Raw genomic sequence first — 23,040 nt, forward strand, 5'->3', positions numbered from 1 at the left:
TGGACTCTACCGGAAAGTCATGGACCATAACTAGGAAAATACCTTTTTGTATTGCAAAGCACTTTGTTATACTAGGATCATACATATTTTAATGACTTAAAGCATATACTGATAGAAATGATCAATTTTTTGGTAAATATATGTAATATATATATTACATGTATATTTTACTATCTGTTAAACAAAAATATTTATGATATCAAGTCAAAAATAGTAAAGGAAGTTTTACTTTTTGAGAGATTTTTTTCACAGAAAAAAATTTTTCAACTTAGAGCTTCCTAGAAAATGTCTAAGTCAATGCCAGGAGAAGTTTGGAAAGACTTTGAGATAAGGCCAGCCCAGCATCTTTCTTGGAAGTAGAGGTAGATTTGGATTCATAAAAGTAGGCCTGTTGGAAGTGATAAAGTTTTAAGAAATCCTTTAGCAATCACTGTATGTATGGGCACCTGGGTGGCTCAGTCAGTTAAGTGTCTGACTCTTGGTTTTGGCTCAGGTCATGATCTCACAGCTTTGTGGGTTCAAGCCCTGCATCAGGCTCTGTGCTGACAGCATAGAACCTGCTTGGGATTCTCTCTCTCTCTCTCTCTCTCTCTCTCTCTCTCTTTCTCTCTCTCTCTCTCCCTCCCTCCCTTCCTCCCTCCCTCCTTCCCTCCCTCCCCCTCTCCCTCTCCCTCTCCCTCTCTCTCTCTCTCTCTCTCTGCCTCTCTCCCTCTCTCTCTGCCCCTCCTCAACTCACACTGTGTCTCTCTCAAAATAAATAAACTTAAAAACCACTGTATGTAAAATACAATTAAAATCTCTCTTATGTCTAGAACTAAAAGCAGTTTTGAGGTGCAACAAGTTATAGGATAGATGTGGCAAAAAGATATGCTTTTGGATGCTGCCTTTGGCTGTGGCTGCCTAGAGGTCTGCACAGAAGATGTGAGGCTGAGCTGGGCTCTGTGGTGAAGGCTGTGTGAAGGATTAACGAACAATGCCAGTCATGGGGACTAGATCCAATAGACCCTGAGGTATTTTTCATCCCTCACATGCAGGAACACCTCCTGGGGAGGGCTGGGAACACTTACTCTGTCAAATATCCATGCAGAACTGGGTTTGCTTTCTAGGAGAAACGGCTACAGTGCCTGTCCTTCAGTGGAGTGAAGGAGCGGGAGTGGCAGATGGAGTCTCTTATTCGCTATATCAAGGTGATTGGTGGCCCTCCAGGAAGGGAAGGTCTGTTAGTAGGCCTGAAGAATGGACAGGTGAGTGTTCTCATGTGTCTCCCATCAGGCTGATAATCTGTGTACCGACACAGGGACCAGTCTCATTACGACCCTGAATGGTTTCTTGGGGCAGGAAAAAGGGTGTCCCCCACCCCACATTTGCCATAGGCACATTGGAGGGCAACCCAGATTTTCATGTTTTGAGAACAGCTTCAGGCCAAAGACTTCTAGCATGCGCATCCTGGCAGGGTTGGCACTGTGGCCTCTGGGCTGCCTGTAGAGTGGATTAGTGGGTTTAAGGGCATCCAGAAGGTGGGAGATTTGTTAGAGGTGCAGTTTCAGTGGCTTGCTAAGGAGGGAGGCATAGCTCATTCTTAGGTGAGATCCCTATTAGGGCAATGAATGGATTAAGGCAGTGAGTTTCAGCTTGTGTCTTAGAGGGTACTGGTCTTCAGGCAATTATTACTAGATATTGTAAGAAAACTGGGCCCTTTGCTCATATAGATGTGGAAAATCTAGGTTATACAAAGTTAAACAGATTTGTGTGTGTGTTCTTTGCTCAAAATAAGAAAAGTTCTAAGTGGGCTACATGGAAATTTGAAAGTGAAAATATAACCGCATTAGCCTGAGAGCCAAGCTGTCTAGCAGATGGCTTGTGGCTGAGGCTTATCAGGCCTTTCCTGGGGACAGAAGTCATGAAGTATGAATTAGTGCGGGCTGCAGGGTAGCAATACCAAAGGGTGGAAAGTCTGCTTCTTTCTCACGGTCAGCTGTCACTTCCATTGTGAGACCTGAGAACATGGATTTTGGGGGCAGGTCAACCTGGGGTCATGTTTGTGCTTAGCTGCTTACTGGCTGTATGACCCTAGGCAGGTCTCATTGCCACTCTGAGACTGAGGTTTTACAAATCAGGATAATGCTTCATGTTGCATAAGGCTGTCAAAAATAGTCAATAACTGATAGCTGTCATCATCCTTATCATCATCATCATCATCATCATCATTATTTTGCTGTAGTTACACCAGATGTCTTGTCAGTGTTTAAAGTAGCCTCTTCCTGGGGCGCCTAGGTGGCTCAATCATTAAGCGTCCGGCTTCGGCTCAGGTCATGATCTCACGATTCGTGAGTTCGAGCCCTGCGTCAGGCTCTATGCTGACAGCTCAGAGTCTCAAGCCTGCTTCAGATTCTGTGTGTCTCTCTCTCTCTGACCCTTCCCCGTTCATGCTCTGTCTCTCTCTGTCTCAAAAATAAAAAATAAAACATTAAAAAAATAAAATAAATAAAGTAGCCTCTTCCTGTGTTAGTGTGACTCAGATCTCCCAACTCTGAAGTTTGGGTAGTGTTATTAACAAATCCCCGTCAAGCAGACATTTAAGAGAGTTTCTTGCATCTTGGGGCTTGTCATTACTTTGGCAACCTCTGAGGAACTGTACTTCTGGTTTCCTAAGGATAAGTCCCCGCTCCCTTCTTTTGATGAGTTCTTTTCTCTGCACAGAGCCTCTGTTGAAGTTAGTGGGAGTTGTTCTTGTAGAACACATGGGATTCCAATACCTGGCAGAGTTCCAGAGTCTTGTTGCCATGGTAACTCACTTTTTTTTTTTCTCTCTGAAATTTTGCCAGATCCTAAAGATCTTTGTGGACAATCTCTTTGCCATCGTCTTGCTAAAGCAGGCCACAGCTGTGCGCTGTTTGGACATGAGTGCCTCCCGTAAGAAGCTGGCCGTGGTGGATGAAAATGACATGTGCCTGGTGTATGACATCCATACCAAAGAGTTGCTTTTTCAGGTGAAATCCCAGAGTTTCCATGACATGGTCCTTTGACTTCTTTTTTAGCTTCCTAGTTCCTGCAGGAGGTGCTCACGCTCTGGCTCCCAGGCAGATCTCTGGGAGGAGTGGTGACATGGAGGGGTATAGGCTTTGAGCAGGGGTGCAGAGCCCAAGTGGCCCCAGGGCACAGCCCACCCCCTCCCACACATGAGCTGCAGGAGCTGGAAAAAGTCTCTTTGAACTTTGGTTTCCTCACAGATAAGATGAGCAAGTAACACTTTTCTTTCTGTGAACAGTAAAGAAATAATAATAAATATCAGTGGGGCATGTGATAGGGTCTCAGTGTATTGTTCAATGAGATGATGATTCTTTTGCAAAAGGGCTTCTCACCTATTGGAGATATGCCTGTATCTATGAGTGACCTAAGACGTAGTAAAGAAATAGGACAAGTTTTGTCATCTGAAAGAAGGGAAGGCATTCTATTTATTTCACAAAGATGCTATAAGAGCCAGCAAAATGTGAACTGTTTGGGGGCATAGGCATTGTTTACATACCATTTGGTCCTGTGGCCGGTGGAAGTGTGTCACTGGAGAAGAGAGCCCAAAGGCTTCATGCCCACCACCTGGCTGGCATTCTGCCAGACTCAGTGCCACTCTTTGCCTGTATAGGGCTTTATAAGAGGTCAGGGCCCATTTGCCTGAAGCAAGCTTCCCCTAAAGCTGACTGGCTTCTTCAGCCTCAAGTCTCCCAGTGTTAATTGGCAGATTGAGGTCCCCTTCTCAGGGCTCTTCTTTGTCCCTGGGAGCAGAATCAGCAGGACAGAGGGATGTTAGAGTGTAGGGAGCTGCCTCAGTCAGTTAGAAGGGGCCACCTGGCTACTGCTAGCCCAAGGTGGTTCCAGTAGATAACAACTCATTTATATCACTGTGGAGGCAGAGTGGTTAAGGGGAAAGAAAGAGCATAGGCTTTGTCTTCAGACAGACTTGGGCTCCAGTCCTACCCTCACCACTTACAGTGTGATCTCAAGCAAGTTAGCACAGTTCATTGAACCTGAATTTTTTATTCTCTCTGAAATTGAACTTGTAATTGCCCCCTCACAGAATTGTTACAGTACTAAACAAGAGACTACAGTAAGTAGCTCAGTGCCTTACAAAACATGGCCCTAAATGTTACTTTTCCTCTCTTCAGCCTCAACACTAACTCCTGTAGGTAGGTTAGCAGGCCTCCAGTTGTGAATCTGTGTCTGAGCCTAGAACCATATAGGAATGGAAGGGTGTGTGTCCTTCCCCATCTCCACTGAAGGTTCTGTAGTAGCTAGGGAGGGTAATTCTCAGACCTTGTCAGGAGATATAAGCATTCCCAACTATCTTTTTTTCTCTCCACTGCCCCTGCCCCCTGAAAATTAAAACAGCTCTATTGTTTTTGCTTAGTATAAAAGTAATCCATGCTCATTATAAAAGATTCAGACATTGTAAAAGATTCTAGGCAGAAAGGTATGAACATCTGCTCCCTGGGGCTCCATTGCTAAGCAGAAAACGTATAGGAGAGGGAGTGCCCCCCAGGGTGACTGTATTTCTACAGCATGAGAATTGTAAATGCAGAGATGATATATTATTTTATAATGTAAAAATAAGTTTTTTTCCTTATTATAAAAAATAATAGATGTTTATGATCAAAAGAGAATTTCAGGCAAACAAAAAACATAACAAATGAAAAAGCACCCACAATTCCACCCACCCCAAAACAATCACTGTTAATTCTTTGAAACATATCCTTTTATTTATTTTTGTTTGCTTGTTTTATTTTTGTTTTTACTTAGAGTTAGAGAGCACACACACACTGGAAAGGGGCAGGGAGAGGGAGAGAGAGAATCTTAAGCAGGTGCCACACTCAGTGTGGAGCCCAACGCAACGCTCTATCTCATGACCACAGGATCATGACTGTGAGATCATGACCTGAGCTGAAGTCAAGAGTCAGGCCCTCAAGCAATTGAGTCACCCAGGCACCCTTGCTTGTTTGTTTTATTTTAGAGAGAGAGAAAGCAGGTGCACATGTGGGTTGGGGAGAGGGAGAGAGGGAAAGAGGAAGGGAAAGAGAGAGAGAGAGAGAGAGAGAGAGAGAGAGAGAGAGGGAGAGAGAACCCCAAGCAGGTTCCATGCTTAGCATGGAGCCTGACGCAGGGCTCAATCCCATGACTGTGGAATCATGACATGAGCTGAAATCAAGAGTCCGATGCTCAACTGACTGAGCCACCCAGGAGCCCTGGAACATATCCCTTTAAATCTGTGTATAGCTGTGTGTACTCATTCTGTAACAGAAGTAAAGCCACTTTGCTCATTCTCTCAGTAGGTAATGATTAATATTTGGGATAATAATACTTTTTTTTCAAAAGTAATGCTTGTTTATTAAAAAAATTCCAACATAAACAAGTGCATAGAGGCATAGACGATTTTGCTTCTATGCTTCTATCCTTTTCTTCTGCTTCCCTTTTCCTCCCTTTTCCCCCATCCCACTCTTAGCAATTTAGTTTGATTCAGGCTTTAAAAAGTGCCTAGCTGAATGCAGGAATGGTGGCAAAGGCCAGGGTGGTTGTCAAAGGATCCTTACTATTCCTGTTCTTCAGGAGCCAAATGCCAACAGCGTGGCCTGGAACACCCAGTGTGAGGACATGCTCTGCTTCTCGGGAGGAGGCTACCTTAACATCAAAGCCAGCACCTTCCCTGTGCACCAGCAGAAGCTACAGGGCTTTGTGGTTGGTTACCATGGCTCCAAGATCTTCTGCCTCCATGTCTTCTCCATGTCGGCCGTGGAGGTGCCACAGGTAACCAGGGTGCTTGTCAGCTCTCAGCCGTGGCAGGGCAGACAAGACCCAGGAAGCCAGGCTACGCATTTGTGTATTGGGTGGGGGATGGATGGTGAGGAGAGAGGGAAGAGAGAGGAGTTGCAGTTATGATGTCATGGAAGGTACTCTGGACGAGAACCTGAAACTCTGTCTCTACCTTATACAACCTGTGTGTCTTTGGACAAACAGCTCCACCCTATTGAGCCTCCAATTCTTTCTGGTCTCCCTTTCCTGGTTGGGACAGGGAGGGGTATTCAGGGTTGTCTGTCTGCAGACAGAGTCTGTTTCACTGAGGGCCGTGCATGGGGCAGAGGGGAGCAAGCCAGCAAAGCTGGGAGTCTAGCTGGGTATATGCGCAGATGTGTGAGCATGGTAGTGTGTGTGAGGGAAAGAAAATGTGGGTCGGATGGAGGGGCGGGGCGCTGAGGTGTGTGAGCCAAGAAGGGAGCATGGGACTATGCACAAGTCTCTCAAACTAGGAGGAGGCCAGAACAGAAATGGGGACCTGGAGCCACAAACAGGAGGACAGAAACACAGGAGGGCAGAGATTGACAACCTAAGTCTGGTCTGGCCTAATCCCAGCTGTCCAGGCTGCCTGTCTGCTCTGTGAGTGAATCATGCCCATTGTAGAAATGCCCTAAAATAGAGGCAAGCATGAAGGAAAGACTTAGCTCTCAGAATCCCATCCTCAAGAGAATCACTCTTAAACGTCTTAGAACATATCCACCCAGGCTTTTTCTATATGTATATGTCATATATGCAGGACATACAATTAGGAGTATATAATTTTATATGAACATTGTAAACAAAAGTGGAATCTACTGTAAATATTATAAATCTAATCGATGAAACCTCAGATTTGCTGTTCTTCCTTTACTGAATGTGGACTATAAAAGAGAGAGATTTTTAGTCATCTTCCTTTATCATTATCTTCCAATTTAACCTAACATTTACATATTGCCGGCCCATCACTATATGAATTATTGCCTGTCAGCTAGCAGTGTGGCTTTTTCTCTCAGCAGTCTACTGGAAACATGGCTCCACATCAATAAATATACTTTCCTAGCATTTTTAAAATACTAAGATGACTGTAGATTTACTTATGGTTATAAGAAACCATACAGAGATCCCTTGTACAACTTGCCCAGTTTCCCCACTGGTAGCAGTCTGCAAAACTATAGTACACATGTATTACCTGGATAGGTTCATGTGTCTCCCACCACCAACCCATGAGATCTCTAATGTTGGACTGCCTTTTCTTTCTTTTTTTTTTTTTTAATGTTTATTTATTTTTGAAGGAGAGAGAGACAGAACACGAGTGGGGGAGGGGCAGAGAGAGAGGGAGACACAGAATCTGAAGCAGGCTATAGGTTGCAAGCTGTCAGCACAGAGTCTGGTGCAGGGCTCCAAGTCACAAACTGTGAGATCATGACCTGAGCCGAACTCAGATGCTTAACTGACTGAGCCACCCAGGTGCCCCATGGGCTGCCCTTTTGTTATAACCATTCCTGCCTCCCTACTGTCCCCACCCCCACATTGTTTTTAATGACTGCTTTTTGTCCTATCACATGGATGTTCCTTCCACATCTTACACAGCCACTATCTTTTGTTGGACATTTACACTGCTTACAGCTTTTTTGCTATTGTTGATAGCATCTTTCTTGCTAAGTCTTTGTACCTGTCCCAACTTAACTCTTCAGTATGAATTCCTTGAAGTCAAATTGCTAGGTAAAACGCCACATACATTTGAAAGATTTTTAGACACATTTCTAGATTGCCATTCAGAGAGACTGCATCAGTCTGTGTTTGCCCTCCACACACACGTGCCCTACTCACTGTCCCCGGCTCAACTTCTTTTTTTTTTTGGGTGAGGGTGGAGGGCATGATACCATTTTATTGAGGGGCTTCAGAGGATGGTCAAAGGGCTGGCAGGACAGTGAGATTCTATGTCCTCAGCCTGGCCAAGATCTCCCCACCTTTATAGTCACCAAAATCCTGGCCTGGCTTCTTACAAAGGGTGGGGCTGGAGTCCACTTCTTCCTCTAAGTTGTTGATACCCTTGCTACTCATTATGCAGAAATTATTAGTGCCTGGCACAGAGCAGTTATTTGGTAAACATTAATGGAATTCAGATTTGAGGTAAAGGAAAGAGAAAGAAAGGAAGGAGAGAGGTGGGTGGAAGTGGCGTCAGGAGGAGGGGCAAGAATAGCCCCTATTGGACTGTTTCCTAATAGTCCTCATCTGCCCCCCATCCCAGATCCATGCACCGCATCCACCAGAAACCTAGTCTTTCTTAATCATGCCAAACACACTATGTTGACTGAAAGTTTTTCTCCCAAGACTGCCATCCCAACCTCAAAGATAAATGCAGTTTGCTGCTCCCTGACTTTGGCTGACCAAGAAGAGCCAAAAGGGGGGCCTGGGGCTTCCTCTGCCAAGCCCTTAAGATTCAGAAGTCAGAGTCATCCCTCCCTCACCCCCCCCCCAGCCCCCCATGGCTTCACCAAGGCCATCCTGCTGATGCAGCAGGTCAGAACTGCCAAGGGTTAGGAAAGGCAGCCTCAAGACAAAGGCTATTTATCTGTTGCCTCTGCCTCCAGCCATCCTGTGGTTTTGGCCTAGAAAGGAGGGAGAAAGCATCAGACCACTCTGGGGATTTCTGGTTTCCTTTCGAAATTTACATCATCTTGTGCAAGAACTGGTTTGTTAGTGCTGCCAAGTAGGGCGGCAAGCCCTTGTCAGGCTTCTTGGGGTGAGTGGTGACTTCATGCTTGGAATGCAATAGTGAGATAAAGTAGAACTCAGAGGGCATTTGTTCAGTTAGGATATTTTTAAAATTCCCACTCTCAGATTGTACTTCCCAAGCAAGCCCGAATGTTAATCATTCATCGTCTCCTCGATTCTCATGTGCCTGTTGTGTCCTCATGGGGTATTCAACATGGTGAGAAGTGTGCAGTTTAGGGGAAAGAACACTGGCTTTGAGTTCTGACTTTGCTGCCCGAACCAGCTGGGATCTTGAGCAACTCCTTTCACTCTTTGGAGCCTCACTTTCTATGCAGTGGGGTTAATATACCTGTTTTATGGGTTTTGTCTGGCCCAGTTCCTATTGTTATTGTTATTAGCAATCTTAAAGTACAAATGCTATGAAACAGAACTAAATTGGAACAGGGTGCTCACTAAGGAGTTTAGAAAGGAAAGCTCATTGTGCACAGGGAGTGTGGAAAGCTTCCAAGAGGTGGTGACACTTGATCTGAGCCCTGAAAGGTCTGGGAACATAGAGAGGAGCAGCAAGGGTGTTTCAGAGAGAAAGATAGAGGTAGGAACAAGTCTGGAGAGTTGGGGAGATGGCGAGGAGCTGGTGCTGAGAAAATACAGTGGATGTACTGATCATGTCCTGTTTGCCCATAGTAGTCTGTGAGCTGGGCAGGGCATCTAAACAGAAGTTAATCAGTTTACCCAAAAAAGCACCCAGCTAGGATGTGACTGAGCCAGGCCTGGCTTCTGGCTCAGCTGCTCCCCTGTCCGTACCCCTTTACCCCTCTAAAGGAAGGAAAGGTAGACGGAATGGTATGATAGAAAAGATGAGCACTCCTAAACAGCCACATCTTGCTGTCAGAGGGCAGAATGGCTTACAAAGAAAAAGAAAAAAAAAAAAAAAAGCTTTAACTCTGAAGCTAAAAAATGAGACAGGAAAGTTCAAAGATAAAGGCCCCAAATGGAGAAAACAGCACTTCCAGCTCCACATTTGAGAACCATTAGCATGAGGTACTGGCTGATTGATCTCTACTGCCCCAGAGAGATTCAGTTCCCTTCAGCACACTGGCTTAAAACAAGGGCAGGGCCTTCTTATTCAGGACGCCAGATCCAGCTCAGACTTGTTCTTGTGTGCACACATTCATGTACCCCACATCCAAGAGCCAGGAAAGTGCTCTTCCTTTTGTTTTCCTTGTGCCACTTATGTGTCCTCAGACTGTAATCAGAGAGTGATAATAACCTGCAACACAGACCTGTTGGGACAGATGCAAAAGCAATGTGTAAACCTAAGAAGAGAAATTATTAGGAACCATTCACAGGTATCACAGTGAGGCAGCCCCGTCTGGGAGGAGGGATGGCAGGAAGGTTCCCAGCCTTCCCAGGTAACCTGGAACAAATCACTTACCTTTCTTGGGTAAGCTGGTTTCTTGGCCCTCTTTGTAAGAGATCATCTCAGACCCCTTCCTCACAGTAACGTTGTTCCTTCCTCCACCAAACAGAGACTGAAGGCCTGCTGGGGGAGGTGAGTACAAGCCCACCAGTGCCTTCAGGGGTTGTCCCCAGACTTGTGGAGGAGAGGGGCTTGTCATTATAACACAACTGACTTCTGGATAAAGGGCAGAGAAAGCTCAGACTCCTTTCCTTGAGGGGTCAGCAAAGACTTTCCAGAAGAGGTGACATTTTAACAGGACCCTCAAAGCCAAATAGGTACTTTCCAGTGGGTGAAGAGGAACAAGGGCATTCTAGATGAGGGTGATACCTTGTGGTAAAACAGACCTGGAGGTGGGGAAAGCTAGTGGTGGAGGGAAGGATAAGCAAGAAGTTTGTGCTGCTGAACACAATTATTTGGCTATGAAAAGGAGTGACAAATGGAAGGCATTTGGGGTGACAAGGGTACTGATTACTCCTTATAGTATTCCTCTATAGGCATTTGTAATTAAGTCAGTGCACACATCTGGAGTCAGGCTTTGTATGAATCTGATTCTTTCCATTGTCTCAGTCTTCTTTCTTTTTGATGAAATCCTGCAGTCTGCTCCAATGTACCAGTACCTGGATAGGAAAATGTTCAAAGAAGCCTACCAGATTGCTTGCTTGGGTGTGACAGACACTGATTGGCATGAGCTGGCCATGGAAGCTTTAGAAGGATTAGAGTTTGAAACAGCAAAGAAGGTAAGCATCTAGTCAGCATGAGCTAGAATCTGACCCTTGGAGGGTCCCTTGAGGTAAAAGTGAGTCCAGGTAACATATGGAGAGGCAGATGCATACAGTAGAGAGCTCTGGAGATAGGCTGACCTGTGTTCAGATCTCAGCTCAGCTATCTCCTAACTGGGTCTGGGCAAGTAACTCATTTCTAAGGTTGTTTGTTTCTAAAAATAGGGTGGTGATTGGCTTCATCCTCACAAAGTTCAAAGGGTCTAATGTGATAATGTCTGTAAGGCCAGATATAGGAGAAATACCGGATAGATTTTAGCTGTCACTCTTATTAGCTATCATTTATGTAAAGCACCTAGCTGAAAGCCTAGCACAATAATAGGGACATACTAAAGGGTAGCTTTAAAAAAAATTTTTTTTAATTTTAGAGAGAGCACAGATGAGTGGGGGAGGGGCGGGGGGGGAGAGAGAGAGAGAGAGAGAGAGAGAGAGAGAGGGAGAGAGAGAATGAGAATATCTTAAGCAGGCCCCACACCCAGCATGGAGCCCAATGCAGGGCTTGATCCCATGACCCTGGGATGATGATCTGAGCTGAAATTAAGAGTTGGATGCTCAACTGACTGAGCCACCCAGGCCCCCCAAAGGTAGTTTTTATTATTGGTGTTTTGTTATTGGTGTAATACTTATTGGTATTAGCCATTAATTACACAATGCTATTTTTCATGGTACTCTACTAGGTATGGTGAAGAGATGGTCAAGCTCTCTGATTCTGACAGCAGTGTTACTCCCCACATACCTTCATGACCTTGATTCATGGTGTCATTTACTGGCCAGTATATTAAAGCTACAGAAACTGGCTGACAACATTTGACCCCTTTCTACACATCAGAAAAAGCCCAGCTCTGTCTGAATTGGGTTTTCATCTGGAACCTGATGTGGGGAGAAGGAATGGCCTTCAACTCCCTTTCCCCTACTCCTCCCTTCCCTCTTTATCTTTCCATAGCCAATTAATCAAATACTCCTTTGTCCATATTACTGAGCATTCAGGGAAGGAATTACAGGAATATGTGATGCTTGCCCTGTGTTGGGTCCAGACTTCTAGGCATGAAAGGAGAGAGGATCTGAGGCCAGATACCAGCTCTGCTATATATAGACTGGATGGCCCTGTGCTAGCTGCTTCTCTCAGAGACTCCATCCTCCCATGTCTGCAGTGGGGATGGTGAATGCACTAGCTGCCCTGCCCTCCTGACACAGGGTCCTTAGGCTTACCTACCACATTGTAAAAGGGCTTCTAGAACTAGCAATGGTTATACAAATGCTAGCTGTTATTAAAATAAGTAAAATTTCTGTTATTTAATTATGTTATGTTTTTAGATCTACTAAGTGTCAGAAAACTGGTAATAGAGGAGGGCTTTAAGAATTCAGAGGCAGGAGGAAACATTCTTATGGAGGGAGCTTCCTTCTCCTGTCCCCCATCCCCACCTCCCCCCCCCCACCCAAACCTCCCTGCCAAAATACCAGGAGGGATGAAGAATAACAAAGTATTCCTAGACTATGTTTTGTTTTCAGCCTGGAATGAAATTTAAATTTTTTTAAATGTTTGTTTATTTTTGAGAGAGAGAGACAGAGAGTAAGCGGGGGAGGGGCAGAGAGAAAGGGAGACAGAATAGAGCCTGAAGCAGGCTCCAGGCTCTAGGCTCTCAGCTGTTAGCACATGAGCCTGAACTCATGAACCAGGAGATCGTGACCTTAATTATGGCTGAAGTTGGACACTTAACTGAATGAGCCATCCAAGTCCCCCTAGCCTGGAATGAAATTTAAAGTCTTCCATATAGATTGTCATCTCCTCATACCCAAGAACTAAACACCTACCTCATTTTAGTTCAGCCAACACTGCCTAGCATGGGGTTAGGTGCTCAGCAAATGTTTAAATGGATCAAAACAAAGCTGGAATGAACCATCATTTGTTTAACACTAATCCCAAGCTTGTATTCCCCAAACACTTCCTGGAAATAGAAATTATTAAACCCACAAGATTTTGACCATAGACTTGAGCTTGACCATTTTATCCAAATCCCGAATCCCCAGCCTTTCTTTTTATGCTTTGCCAACTCACTCAAGCAAACAGGAGGTGGAGGGTGGTGCGGGAGATAAAGTAGTGCCCTCACTAGATGGCAGAGGAGAGCTGTTTAGCACCGGGGACTGCTGCCTTGAGCAGAACTGCAGATGCTTCCCGGTTCCCATGCTTCCTTCCCTCTTCTGAGGTTATTCACGGGCCTTGTGACTCTGACCACTCAGACCAGGGCACCTCTGACTCTATAGAATGTGTTAGGGTCGAAGGAACTCTGAAGCAGATTTCTCAAGGTGGCAAATCCTAGAATCCTAGCAGAGCAGAGCTAGAAAACCTTGGAGAAGACATCGCTAGTTTGCCCCTTTCCATAAGGCAGACTTGGGAGCCTAGAGGCAAGGAAGAAGTTCAGGGGCCCCCAGCTGGAAAGTCTCAGAGCTAGGACTGAGACCTGGAATGCTCCCTCTTTCCTCTCTGCCCCTTTGTGGACATTCCAGGTTTTCCCCTTTCCTATGGTTTTAAGGAAGCCCTGATCCAGAAGAGAGCTTATAAGATCTCCAGTGAGGAACACAAGAACTCTTGGTGCTCCTTTGCTCATGTGATGCCTACTTTATCCTTTCAAAGAATTCCTCTTCAAGAATACCCATTTGCCAGGTTCCTACTCTGTGATACTCTTCTTAATCCTGCCTCCTGCCACTGCCCATGCTCAGACAGTGAATCTGTTTTCTCTAGAGTATCTAGTTCATACTTGTATAGCTCCTAGCTCACAGAGATTTGATGATCTGTTTAATCTGCTTGCCTCTCCTTTTAGAGTATGGACCAGTGAAATGGGGAGGGGTACAGGTCACATTCACCTCTGGATCCTCAGTCCCTGATAGGATGCGTAGCCCTGCAGGATGAAAAGATGAAGTCACATTGTGATCATCTGCGAGGCAACCAGAGGCCAGATGACTTGATCATTTCCCCAAGTCTTTTTAGGATGGAGGGCATCATGCAGCAAAGTAGAGGTTGCAAGTGGTCAGGGTGTTTCTTCCGCATTTCATATTCAAAGGACTCCTGGACCTGCTGTCTCATCTAGGTGTATCTCAGTCCATTTCAAATGGGACAGTGTAAAGCAGCACACCTGGGTAGAAATGTTGACAGCAAAGCCACCTGAAGATCAGCCTGACATGATGGGTCAGGTTCCTCTCTAAACCCCTTGCAGAATCAGAAGGCAGGAAAAAAAAATTACCTAACACCAATCTTCCTGAGGAAGGCTGCCTAGAAACTTCTAGCAACCTATGGGTTAAAGTCTCTGGGTTTACTGTGAGTGGAAGGCGAGAGCTACACTTTTAGGATTTACATAAGAGTTTGCCTTCCAGGAACTTGGAGTGATTTATTCCCTAACGTCCCCCTCCCATCTAGAAACCATTTTTATTCCTTCTTAACTTTCTCCTCCCACCCCCCCCCCCCCCCCCCCCCCCCCTTCCTCCTCCTCTGTGCCAGTACTGTGGACTTTGGGTGCCCTGTGTTTATGCACAGTTGGTAAGCTTAGCTGTCTCCCACTTTCCGTCCCAGTCATCTAGACGCATAGCAGTGTCTCTTCAGTCAGTACACCTTCCCCACTCCCACTCCAATGCCACTGCCTCAGAGTATCAGACCGCCCTGTTCTTTTCTTTTGCATAGAGATTTCTCCAAGCACGCACCATCACAGACTGCAGTATCATAGTTTTGTTTTAACTAATCCCAAAGTGATTGATGCAACCGAGACTTCTTTGCTGTTCTTTGTGTGGACTAATCCCAGGGATAAAGCCGTGCCTCACTGGGTGGTATAACCCTCCTGAACACATGGCGATTAATCAATGCTTGCTTCTTTTCCCTCGTTACTGGCTCACTTTCTAATGCTTGACTTCCCACCCCCAGCCAATCACCCACTTTTGAAGCCCAGAGGGCAGTTGATTTCATTCTTTTATTTCTTCCCCTGTAGGCCTTCACCAGAGTACAAGACCTCCGATATTTAGAGCTCATCAACAGCATTGAGGTAAATGACAAAATGTTCTTCCTTCTCAAGAAAGCACAGACTCGCAGTCAATGGCTTATAGGGAGCTATTCTAGCAGGCGAGAACGTTAAGGGCACACAAATAGAGCCTACTGGTGTCTGGGTATTTGGGCCATAGCCTTGGCCTGGGGGAACAGAATGCTGTGGGGGCAGGGAGACAGCACATGGGAGCAAGGAATGCCATTTGTCACTTGGTAGTGGGGTAAGGCAGGTGGGTTCCTAATCTCTCTGAGCTTTGTTTTCTATCTGTGAAATGGGCTGTTTTCCCAGGGTTGCTAGGAGGATTAAATAGGTTCTTAGTAACTGGTTTTCATCCTTGTAGTGGTTGTTAGGTGGTTACCATCCTGTAGGGCTCAACAATGTGCCAGTACAGGAGTCATTTTCCAAACTCACATGAGCTACGCCCCATCCACAGCAATGGGACCTGGGGAGGGAGCCAGTGTAGTGGGGTGGGCAAAAAAGGCTTGTTCTATGGGTTCCATTTGCTGGGTAGCAGTAGACAATACTCTTAATTCCTGTGACTGTCTGTAAAAAGGCGTACATATTTTTTCTCCTGAACAGATTTATTGTGAGGCTAGGGGAATGTGAGATACATTTGAATTCCCATATGGAAGTAGTGAGGAAATCAGCAAATGTCTTGTCCTTGTGATTCAGTTCAGCATAATAAACACCTGTCATGGGCCAAGCCTTGTGTTGAGCCCAGTGGGCAAAGAGCTGAGTGGAAGAGAGGCCTGTGGGAGCTCACAGACTGCTAAGCCTAATGATAGTTGCCACTTGTTGAGTGCCTGCTCTGGGCCCCATGCACGATCAATGTGTATACTACAGCTGAGCCTTGAACAACACGGGTTTGAACTGCATGGGTTCACTTATATGTGGATTTTCTTTTCAGTAAATATAGTACAGTAACTGTTAACGTATTTTCCTTATGATTTTCTTAATGACATTTCCTTTTCTCTAGCTTACTTTGCCATAAGAATATGGTATATAATATATGCAACCTATAAAGTATGTGTTAATTAACTATTTATGTTGTGAGTAAGGCATCCAGTCAACAGGAGACTAACTGCTATTAGTAGTTAAAATTAGGAGAGTCAAAAATTATACCTCAGTTTTCAGCTGTGAGGGGGTCAGTGCCCTTAACACCCCTGTTGCTCAAGGGTCAGCTGCATTTTAAATCCTCACAGTGACTTAACGAAGCAGATATTGTTCTTATCCCTGTTTGATAAATAATGAAACTAAGGCTCAGAAATCCTATGCCACATCCCCAAGGGTCCAGAGGCAAAAGCTTGGTTGGAATTCAAAGCCAGTTCTAATTCCCAAGCTCAAGCTACCTTTTTTTTTTCTTTTTTTTCTACATGTATTTATTTTTGAGAGACAGAGTGAGACAGTGCACGAATGGGGGAGGGGCAGAGAGCGAGAAGAAGACACAGAATCTGAAGCAGGATTCAGGCTCTGAGTAAACTGTCAGCATAGAGCCCTATGCGGGGCTCGAACCCATGAACCGTGAGATCATGACCTGAGCTGAAGTCAGACGCTCAACCAACTGAGCCACCCAGGTGCCCTTCACGCTATCTTTACCTGAGTTCCTGCTGCCATCTAAGTTGCTTCTGATGCACTGCCTCTATAACCCCCACCCCAGCACTGTCTTAAGGAGCTTACTTACCTGCATGGTGAAGGGTTTGTTCAGAGCCATCTACTTGAAATGCCCAGTACTGCTTATTATAGGGGCTGGCATTTGGGAATCCACTGGTCTGGATCTAGAGGCCTTAACATGAAACCATGGAATATGTTCTTTATGCAAAGGTAACTGACTTCTGTGAGGACCACCTCTCGCCATTTATCATGTCTTACTGCTTCTTCTAGTGTGCTATGAGGAGCTGGGCAGTTGGTTAAACTTGTAAGAATTGCCTCTTGAAAAAAAAAAAAAGAATTGCCTCTTGAAAAAGAGTAAATTGCCTTCAAGCGTTGAGCCATTTGGGCTGCTCTGAAGCCTTAGTAGCTTGCTTCTAGGCATTCGGCATCATTCCAGAGAACTGAGTTCCATGCTAGGCTCCTTTGGGATAGGGGAGATGTAACTATACTGATAACAGGAGGAAGAGAATCTGCCCATATGGCTACGTACATACAGAATAGACGTAAATCATTTTTTATTGATCATGGTGATATTCTGTGGCCCAGGCCTAAATTCCATGCCTAGTAAGACCTATTACGGCAAGATTTTGATTCACTCCATACAGTTAGTAGTTAGTTTATTTGATTAATTAGCCTAAACTACACATAGTTTAGCTAAATTTATGTTTCAATTTTGAGTGTGGGTTTTTGGGTTTTTTTTTGTTTTTGTTTTTGTTTTTTTTTTTTTGGTTTTTAAAAATTATTTCTGTCAGTGGGGAAGCATGCATGTTGCCTCCAGCTGTTAAAACTTTCACCAGCTTGTCTGGGAGTTTGATTCAATGTCTCATCTTCCCCCACTGTGATACACTTGCTAGAAAACAAGCAAAAGGAAACTGCTGGGGATGAGACTTTGGGTGCTATGGAGTGTTTACAAATACTTGAGCTGTAGACTAATGAATGTTCCCTAACACCAGAGGAAGGAATATGTCAGTTATTCTCTTCATCCTCAGTGCTGCTCGTCTGTGTGTGTGCCTGTGCAGGTATGTTGTTGGGGACTGTCACATGTTTCTGAAGGTGGTATTATGTGGTACAAAGAGCATCTGGAGTCAGACAGACTGAGTCCAAATGCCAGTTCTCTATGACCCTGACCTGCTCCTCTTCTGAATCTCAGCTCTCTCAGTGGTACCACTTACCTGTGGGTCCTGTCAGCACCTAGCAGATGCTCAGCATGTGGCATTACTTGCCTTCTCTTTAGAGACAGGGACATATTAAGACTCATTATCCCATTTTGTTGTCTCCTTGTGAAGAGACCCTAAGCTTTCTCCTTGTCTGCATCATCATGAGTCACAGCTCAGCCAAACCAGGCCTGGGGACTTGGGAGATCCTGAGAGCTTGGGGGCCACCAAAGAGTGGGTAATACACACCATCCTAACTAGCCAGTTGTTTCCTTGGAAGATTATACAAGAAAGCAGCCCTGAGGAATTTCCATTAAACAAACAAAAGTTTGCGTTACTTTTGATCTTCACTCATCTGGGGGAAAAAATCTGCTTTTGTTGTCAGGCATTCCCACCAGAAACCTAGGGGAGAGACACAACAGCCCAGGAGCCAAGTGGAGGTTCCAGTAGAAAAGCCCAGGGGCTTAACTTGAAATAGCAACATCTAACCTTTGTAAAGGCTGCTTCCTGCCATGGCTGCAGGGGCTATTTCCTGTGCTTCTAATTTTTCCAGGAGAGGAAGAAGCGGGGAGAGACCAACAATGACCTGTTTCTGGCAGATGTGTTTTCCTACCAAGGGAAGTTCCACGAAGCTGCCAAACTGTACAAGAGGAGTGGGCACGAGAACCTCGCACTCGAAATGTATACCGACCTTCGCATGTTTGAGTATGCCAAGGTAATCCAGCCACATCCTGGGCCCAAGCTGCCATGTGGAACCCACCAGTGTTCTGCCACCATGGTGCCCAAGTTGTTTACCCTAAGATATGTTATAGATGGAAAATAGCAACTGCCTTATTAGAAAGGGTTTGGGCAAATTGGCAAAGAAACCATCAATGGCCACTGGTTCAGGCTGACCTAAAACTGACCTTTCAGGCTGACATCAAAGGGACAAGAGTATGACAGTTCAAACCTTTGTCAGTGCCAGAGCTGGCTGGACTGTGAGTCTGAACCAACATGTCCCTTCATTAATTGTTCAGGGTTCAGGGTTTCAGGTCTTTCTCCCACAGATTCTCTTAAACTGTTGTAGAAGCCACCGAGAACCCACATCCTCAGACATGAGCTGGTTCTACCATTTTCATACAGGACAATATGGTTCACTTCAGCCACGGTTTCCTAAGTGTCTGCTCTCAGATTGCTACCAGGCTTCCCACTAGGCCTTGGAGACACCATGACAGAGTCCCTGCCCTCCAGTACAGTGTGCCTCCTGTCACCCCAAGGATGTATCTGTAAGGGTGATGGTGGAGATTTCCTCTTGCGTTTGTAGATCCTCTGTTTTGGTTAGTTTCCAGTCGGTCTGTGTACATGACAGGGGTCTTCCCAGAGCAGGCTCCTGATGGTTTGTGTGAGAACGAGTCCCACTGGGGAGCCCAGGCCGTCAAGACATTTGTAGTTCAGCCTAATGCAAGGTGAAAAGAGCCTTGGGTGCATCGAGCAATGAGGCTCTTCCTTCCACAGAGATGCTTTTGTTAACCTGCCTTTCCTGGTACTGTCAAAAGACACTTCAGAATGTTATTAAATGAGTCATCAGCTACAACCAATTAGTGGCTATTAATGGTAGTTATCTAGCTCACAAGTTCAAGATGGAAAATCCTCCCCATTCTTTTCCTCCTTTGCTGTTCCCAAAGATGGCTATGCTCTTTTATCTTCCACCTGTGAGATCCTGGGGCTGAAGGTTGCATCTCAGTCACTGGGATGTGGCTCAGGGGTTTCTCATCATCAATATCTGAATGAGCACCTGGGTCCCAGCCTGTCTCTTCACCTTGGTGCTCCCTTTACTCCATCCGTCAGATCGGAGTGCTTGAGGTTCCCCCACTTTGCCCTCTTCCACTCTTTTACCCTTTCCTTATACTCCCACCATGTACATATGATTGAACACCGCATTCATACTGAGAACAGCTAAATCAGTGCATCATTTTCTAGGGATAACAACATAACCTGAGGACAAAACCTTAACTAAAGGATTAAATGCCTAGGAGTGAAATTTAGGCATTAGGAACAATGGGGTGTGGTTGTTCTTCAGAGCCAGCAGCCTCTCCTGGAACTTCTGAAACCTCCTAGTCAGCAGCCCTGGTGCTCGCCTTGGCATCTGCAGAGCTGGAGAAAGTCCTAGTCCTTCCTCTGGGTGACCTGGGGAAAGCCTCTTCACTTCGTTGAGCCTTCATTTTCTTCTCAGAGGTTAACATAGCTACAACTCAGCTCAGTTCTCAGAATTGCACAAAATAATGTATGAGGAAGCCCTTTGTAAAGACCAAACTATAGAAAGGCTGGGAACATATGAGGAGCCTAGCATGAGCACAGACTGGCTGTTCTTTAGGCCTCTCCCCGGCCAGCCCCACTCCTTGCCCTGCGCTGAGGCCCCTCCTCACACCTCGGCTGGGCTTTGGCACCACAGTCTCCCATCCAGAAATGCAGCCCACTTACACACTCCATCTGGTCTGCCTCTCTATGAAGGTAAATATTCTGGGGGTTGTTTTGGTTTTAGTGTTTGATCGCAATTCCAAGTAAGTTGGTTCTGTTTCAATCCCCACCCCCCAGTAGTCTGACTTTGAGGAAATGTGTATGTACACATTATGTTGGGGGGGGGGGGTGTGGAATACAGTGCTTATTAACATGGCATGTTTTTGTTTACTTGAAAATTGCTTCCCAAGATTCAATCTGGTTTTTGGAAAATTTTTAAATTACATTCCCACGTACAAATAAATTGTATGCTTTCCGGATAAGTGACATGTTTATATGGTGATAAAGGGAATTATAATGCTCTTAACTCTTATATAGTATGTCCTTATCAAAATCACCAAGCATGAGAACACTGTTTAGTCTCATTCATCACTCAGCACAGTCTCTTTCTGTCCACTCCAGGACACAGTCTTTGCCATGGCCCCAGATAACATGTAAATTAGCTTCATGGAACCAAAGAACCTTTGAAAACTGAGTTTGCTGGGCCTTGAAGGAACCATTTCGACTCAGCTTCAGTTATGTCAGAGCTCCTGGAGCTGGGCTGTTGGGCTAGAGGTGGCTGCTTCAAGCATGTGAGCTGTGTGCCTGGCTGGTCTCCTTGTTGATGATCCAAATTTATGGCTTGCTCGTGGCCTCTGACCCTTCTCACTGTAGTCGCCCTGAGTCCACTGAGCACTCACTTTGAAGGATATTTCTGTTCTCTTAGGATGCCTGTTTTCTCCAGTTGCTAACTTCATCTAACCAACCAGGTTAGCAGAGTTTCTGACTTTGCACTGGCATAAAGGGTATGCATTGTAAAGGCTGTGTGTGTAACGGCCCAAACTAGGCATCTTCAGATAGTCAGTGATTGTTTCCAAGTTTCTTTCTCTGTGTGAACTCCAGAGAGACCAGATGCCAGCAAGATGGGCCTGTATTTTATTGGATTTCCAGCATCAGAGTAAATGATGCCCTTTCCTCCCCTTACAACAGTTGGTTGTCTTAGGCCAATCTAATGTATTATTTTAGGGGCTACACAATTACCCTGAAAGCAAATGGAAAAAAAGGAGAGCTAATTGTTCAAGTGGGTTTTTAGCATACATTGACTGTACTTTCCTGACAAATGAGTGCTAATCATGGGGAAAGGAGTGCTTTTTTTATACTTTATGAGGTTGACACAGCGCACTCTCTGCAGGGTACATTATTCCTAAGACAAACCGCTTCTTACTAGTAATGCAGATCTGCTTCTAAGCGCTTTTAATTTCCCTTTTTGAAAAGCCCCACCTTTAAAAATGTCAGCACCAAAGCTTCTCAACTATGGCAAACTCCCACACATATAGTTGGGGTAACTATATCCTGAAAAGAGGTGATTTTCTGAGGCTGTTTCTCATGCATTCCAGGGCCAACCCAGGGAAGCTGGGCATAGAGCTTCAGAGGCCTCCTGTTGTGGTGGAAGGACATCTCTTCCTTTCTGGGTTCTCTCTAGGCCTCTTCCCCAACCCCACCCTACCATGGCCTCCTGCTGTCCCTCTCCCTACAGACCTGATATCCAGAACAGAGTGTTCTCTGCCCTAGCCACGTAACTGAGGAAAAAGCCAATGGGATGATACCCTAAGTTCAGGCAACAGAGTGTGAACAGAATCAGAAAACAGATGGAAACAGTACTTCCAGTGTGGTATGGTAGTTGAGGAGAGGGTGGGCTCCCCTAGAACTCTGTACATCATTTTGTCCATTTAAGTTTATGGGACTACGTCCTTAGCCTCACTCTGAGGCACATGGTATCATTCCTATTACCTGAATAAAGATCCTAGATCTGAATATTTGAAATTAGGCAACCAGGTTGTGGAGTCACATATAGGAATAGTCACACAAATAGCCAACTCTATATGAGAGAGAGACAGAGCTACCTGATCACAAAACCCCAGCACTGCAGAGTTTGTGTACAGTACTCGAGAGAGTCCGGAAAGTCTTGTTTAACTGAAAGACAAATGTCTGTTAGTGGGAGGGGCAGGAAACATGGAGGGCTACAGTCCTTGACACCGTTCCGGTACCCCCAAGGAGCACCTGTGGAGCAGCCTGTGAGCATTCCTCCCTGATACCTGGGACTGCGCCCCCCCCCCCCCCAAGTCAGCCATGCAGGGATGGGCTCACGCCTGCATCCTGATTGCCTACTTCAGCCAAACAGAGCCCTTCCTTGCTCCAGCTTTCGGCAGCCTGACGTAATGCTGGCAGCAGGAAGTTCTAATCCGGAGTGTTTTTGTTTGTTGTGCTTCCTCAGGATTTCCTTGAATCTGGAGACCCCAAAGAAACAAAGATGCTAATCACCAAACAGGCTGACTGGGCTAGAAATATCAACGAGCCTAAAGCTGCAGTGGAGATGTACATCTCAGCGGGAGAGCATGTCAAGGCCATAGAGATCAGCGGTGACCATGGCTGGGTCGACACGTGGGTTTTCAGTCCCTGCCCCAAGAAGCATTTGGCAGCATGTCATGTCATGTCACCTCTTGGTTTTGACTGACAAGGGAAAAAATAGTTTTTCTCTAAATATATAATCCAAATGTTATAGTGACTGGGTTTGGGGGAGACACAGAGATTGAACAAGGCAGGCACTGCCTTTGAGGAGCTTAGTGAGTCCCTGGGGAGAGGGTCGGGGGTGGGGGGAAAGTAGGGGGAGATACCCAGGCATTAGAGCTGCCATTGACTGAGCCTCCCTAGGAGTCAGGCACTGCAGTATCTTGCAGGCATTTGATTCTCTCCCGTACCCAAAGCTGTGGTGTTTCCATGAGGAAACCAAGGCTCAAGGACCAAGTGATCACGTGAGGCAAAACAGCTGGCAAACGGTGGAGCTGGGCTTCAAACTGACCTGGCTGATTTCAGTGCTCCTAACATGTGTAATGGTAGGAACTAAAAAAGAACAAGAACAGATCTAAGCACATCAGGGAAGGAGACATGAATTC

The 23,040-nt window shown here is 45.6% G+C and overlaps 1 protein-coding gene across 3 annotated transcripts in view; it reads left to right on the top strand.

Annotated features, from left to right (window-relative positions):
* IFT122 (intraflagellar transport 122) overlaps window positions 1-23,040 on the top strand; it is a 71,960-nt gene that overhangs the window by 30,722 nt on the left and 18,198 nt on the right. For all 3 annotated transcript variants that reach the window (XM_049641015.1, XM_049641016.1, XM_049641017.1), the window contains 7 exons: window positions 1,107-1,244; window positions 2,826-2,990; window positions 5,596-5,793; window positions 10,597-10,737; window positions 14,754-14,807; window positions 18,165-18,326; window positions 22,362-22,528. In XM_049641015.1, the coding sequence (XP_049496972.1) occupies window positions 1,107-1,244; window positions 2,826-2,990; window positions 5,596-5,793; window positions 10,597-10,737; window positions 14,754-14,807; window positions 18,165-18,326; window positions 22,362-22,528 (1,025 nt within the window). The remainder of the gene's footprint in view (window positions 1-1,106; window positions 1,245-2,825; window positions 2,991-5,595; window positions 5,794-10,596; window positions 10,738-14,753; window positions 14,808-18,164; window positions 18,327-22,361; window positions 22,529-23,040) is intronic.

The sequence above is a fragment of the Panthera uncia genome, chromosome A2, assembly GCF_023721935.1.
Source record: "Panthera uncia isolate 11264 chromosome A2, Puncia_PCG_1.0, whole genome shotgun sequence".
Taxonomy (NCBI): domain Eukaryota; kingdom Metazoa; phylum Chordata; class Mammalia; order Carnivora; family Felidae; genus Panthera; species Panthera uncia.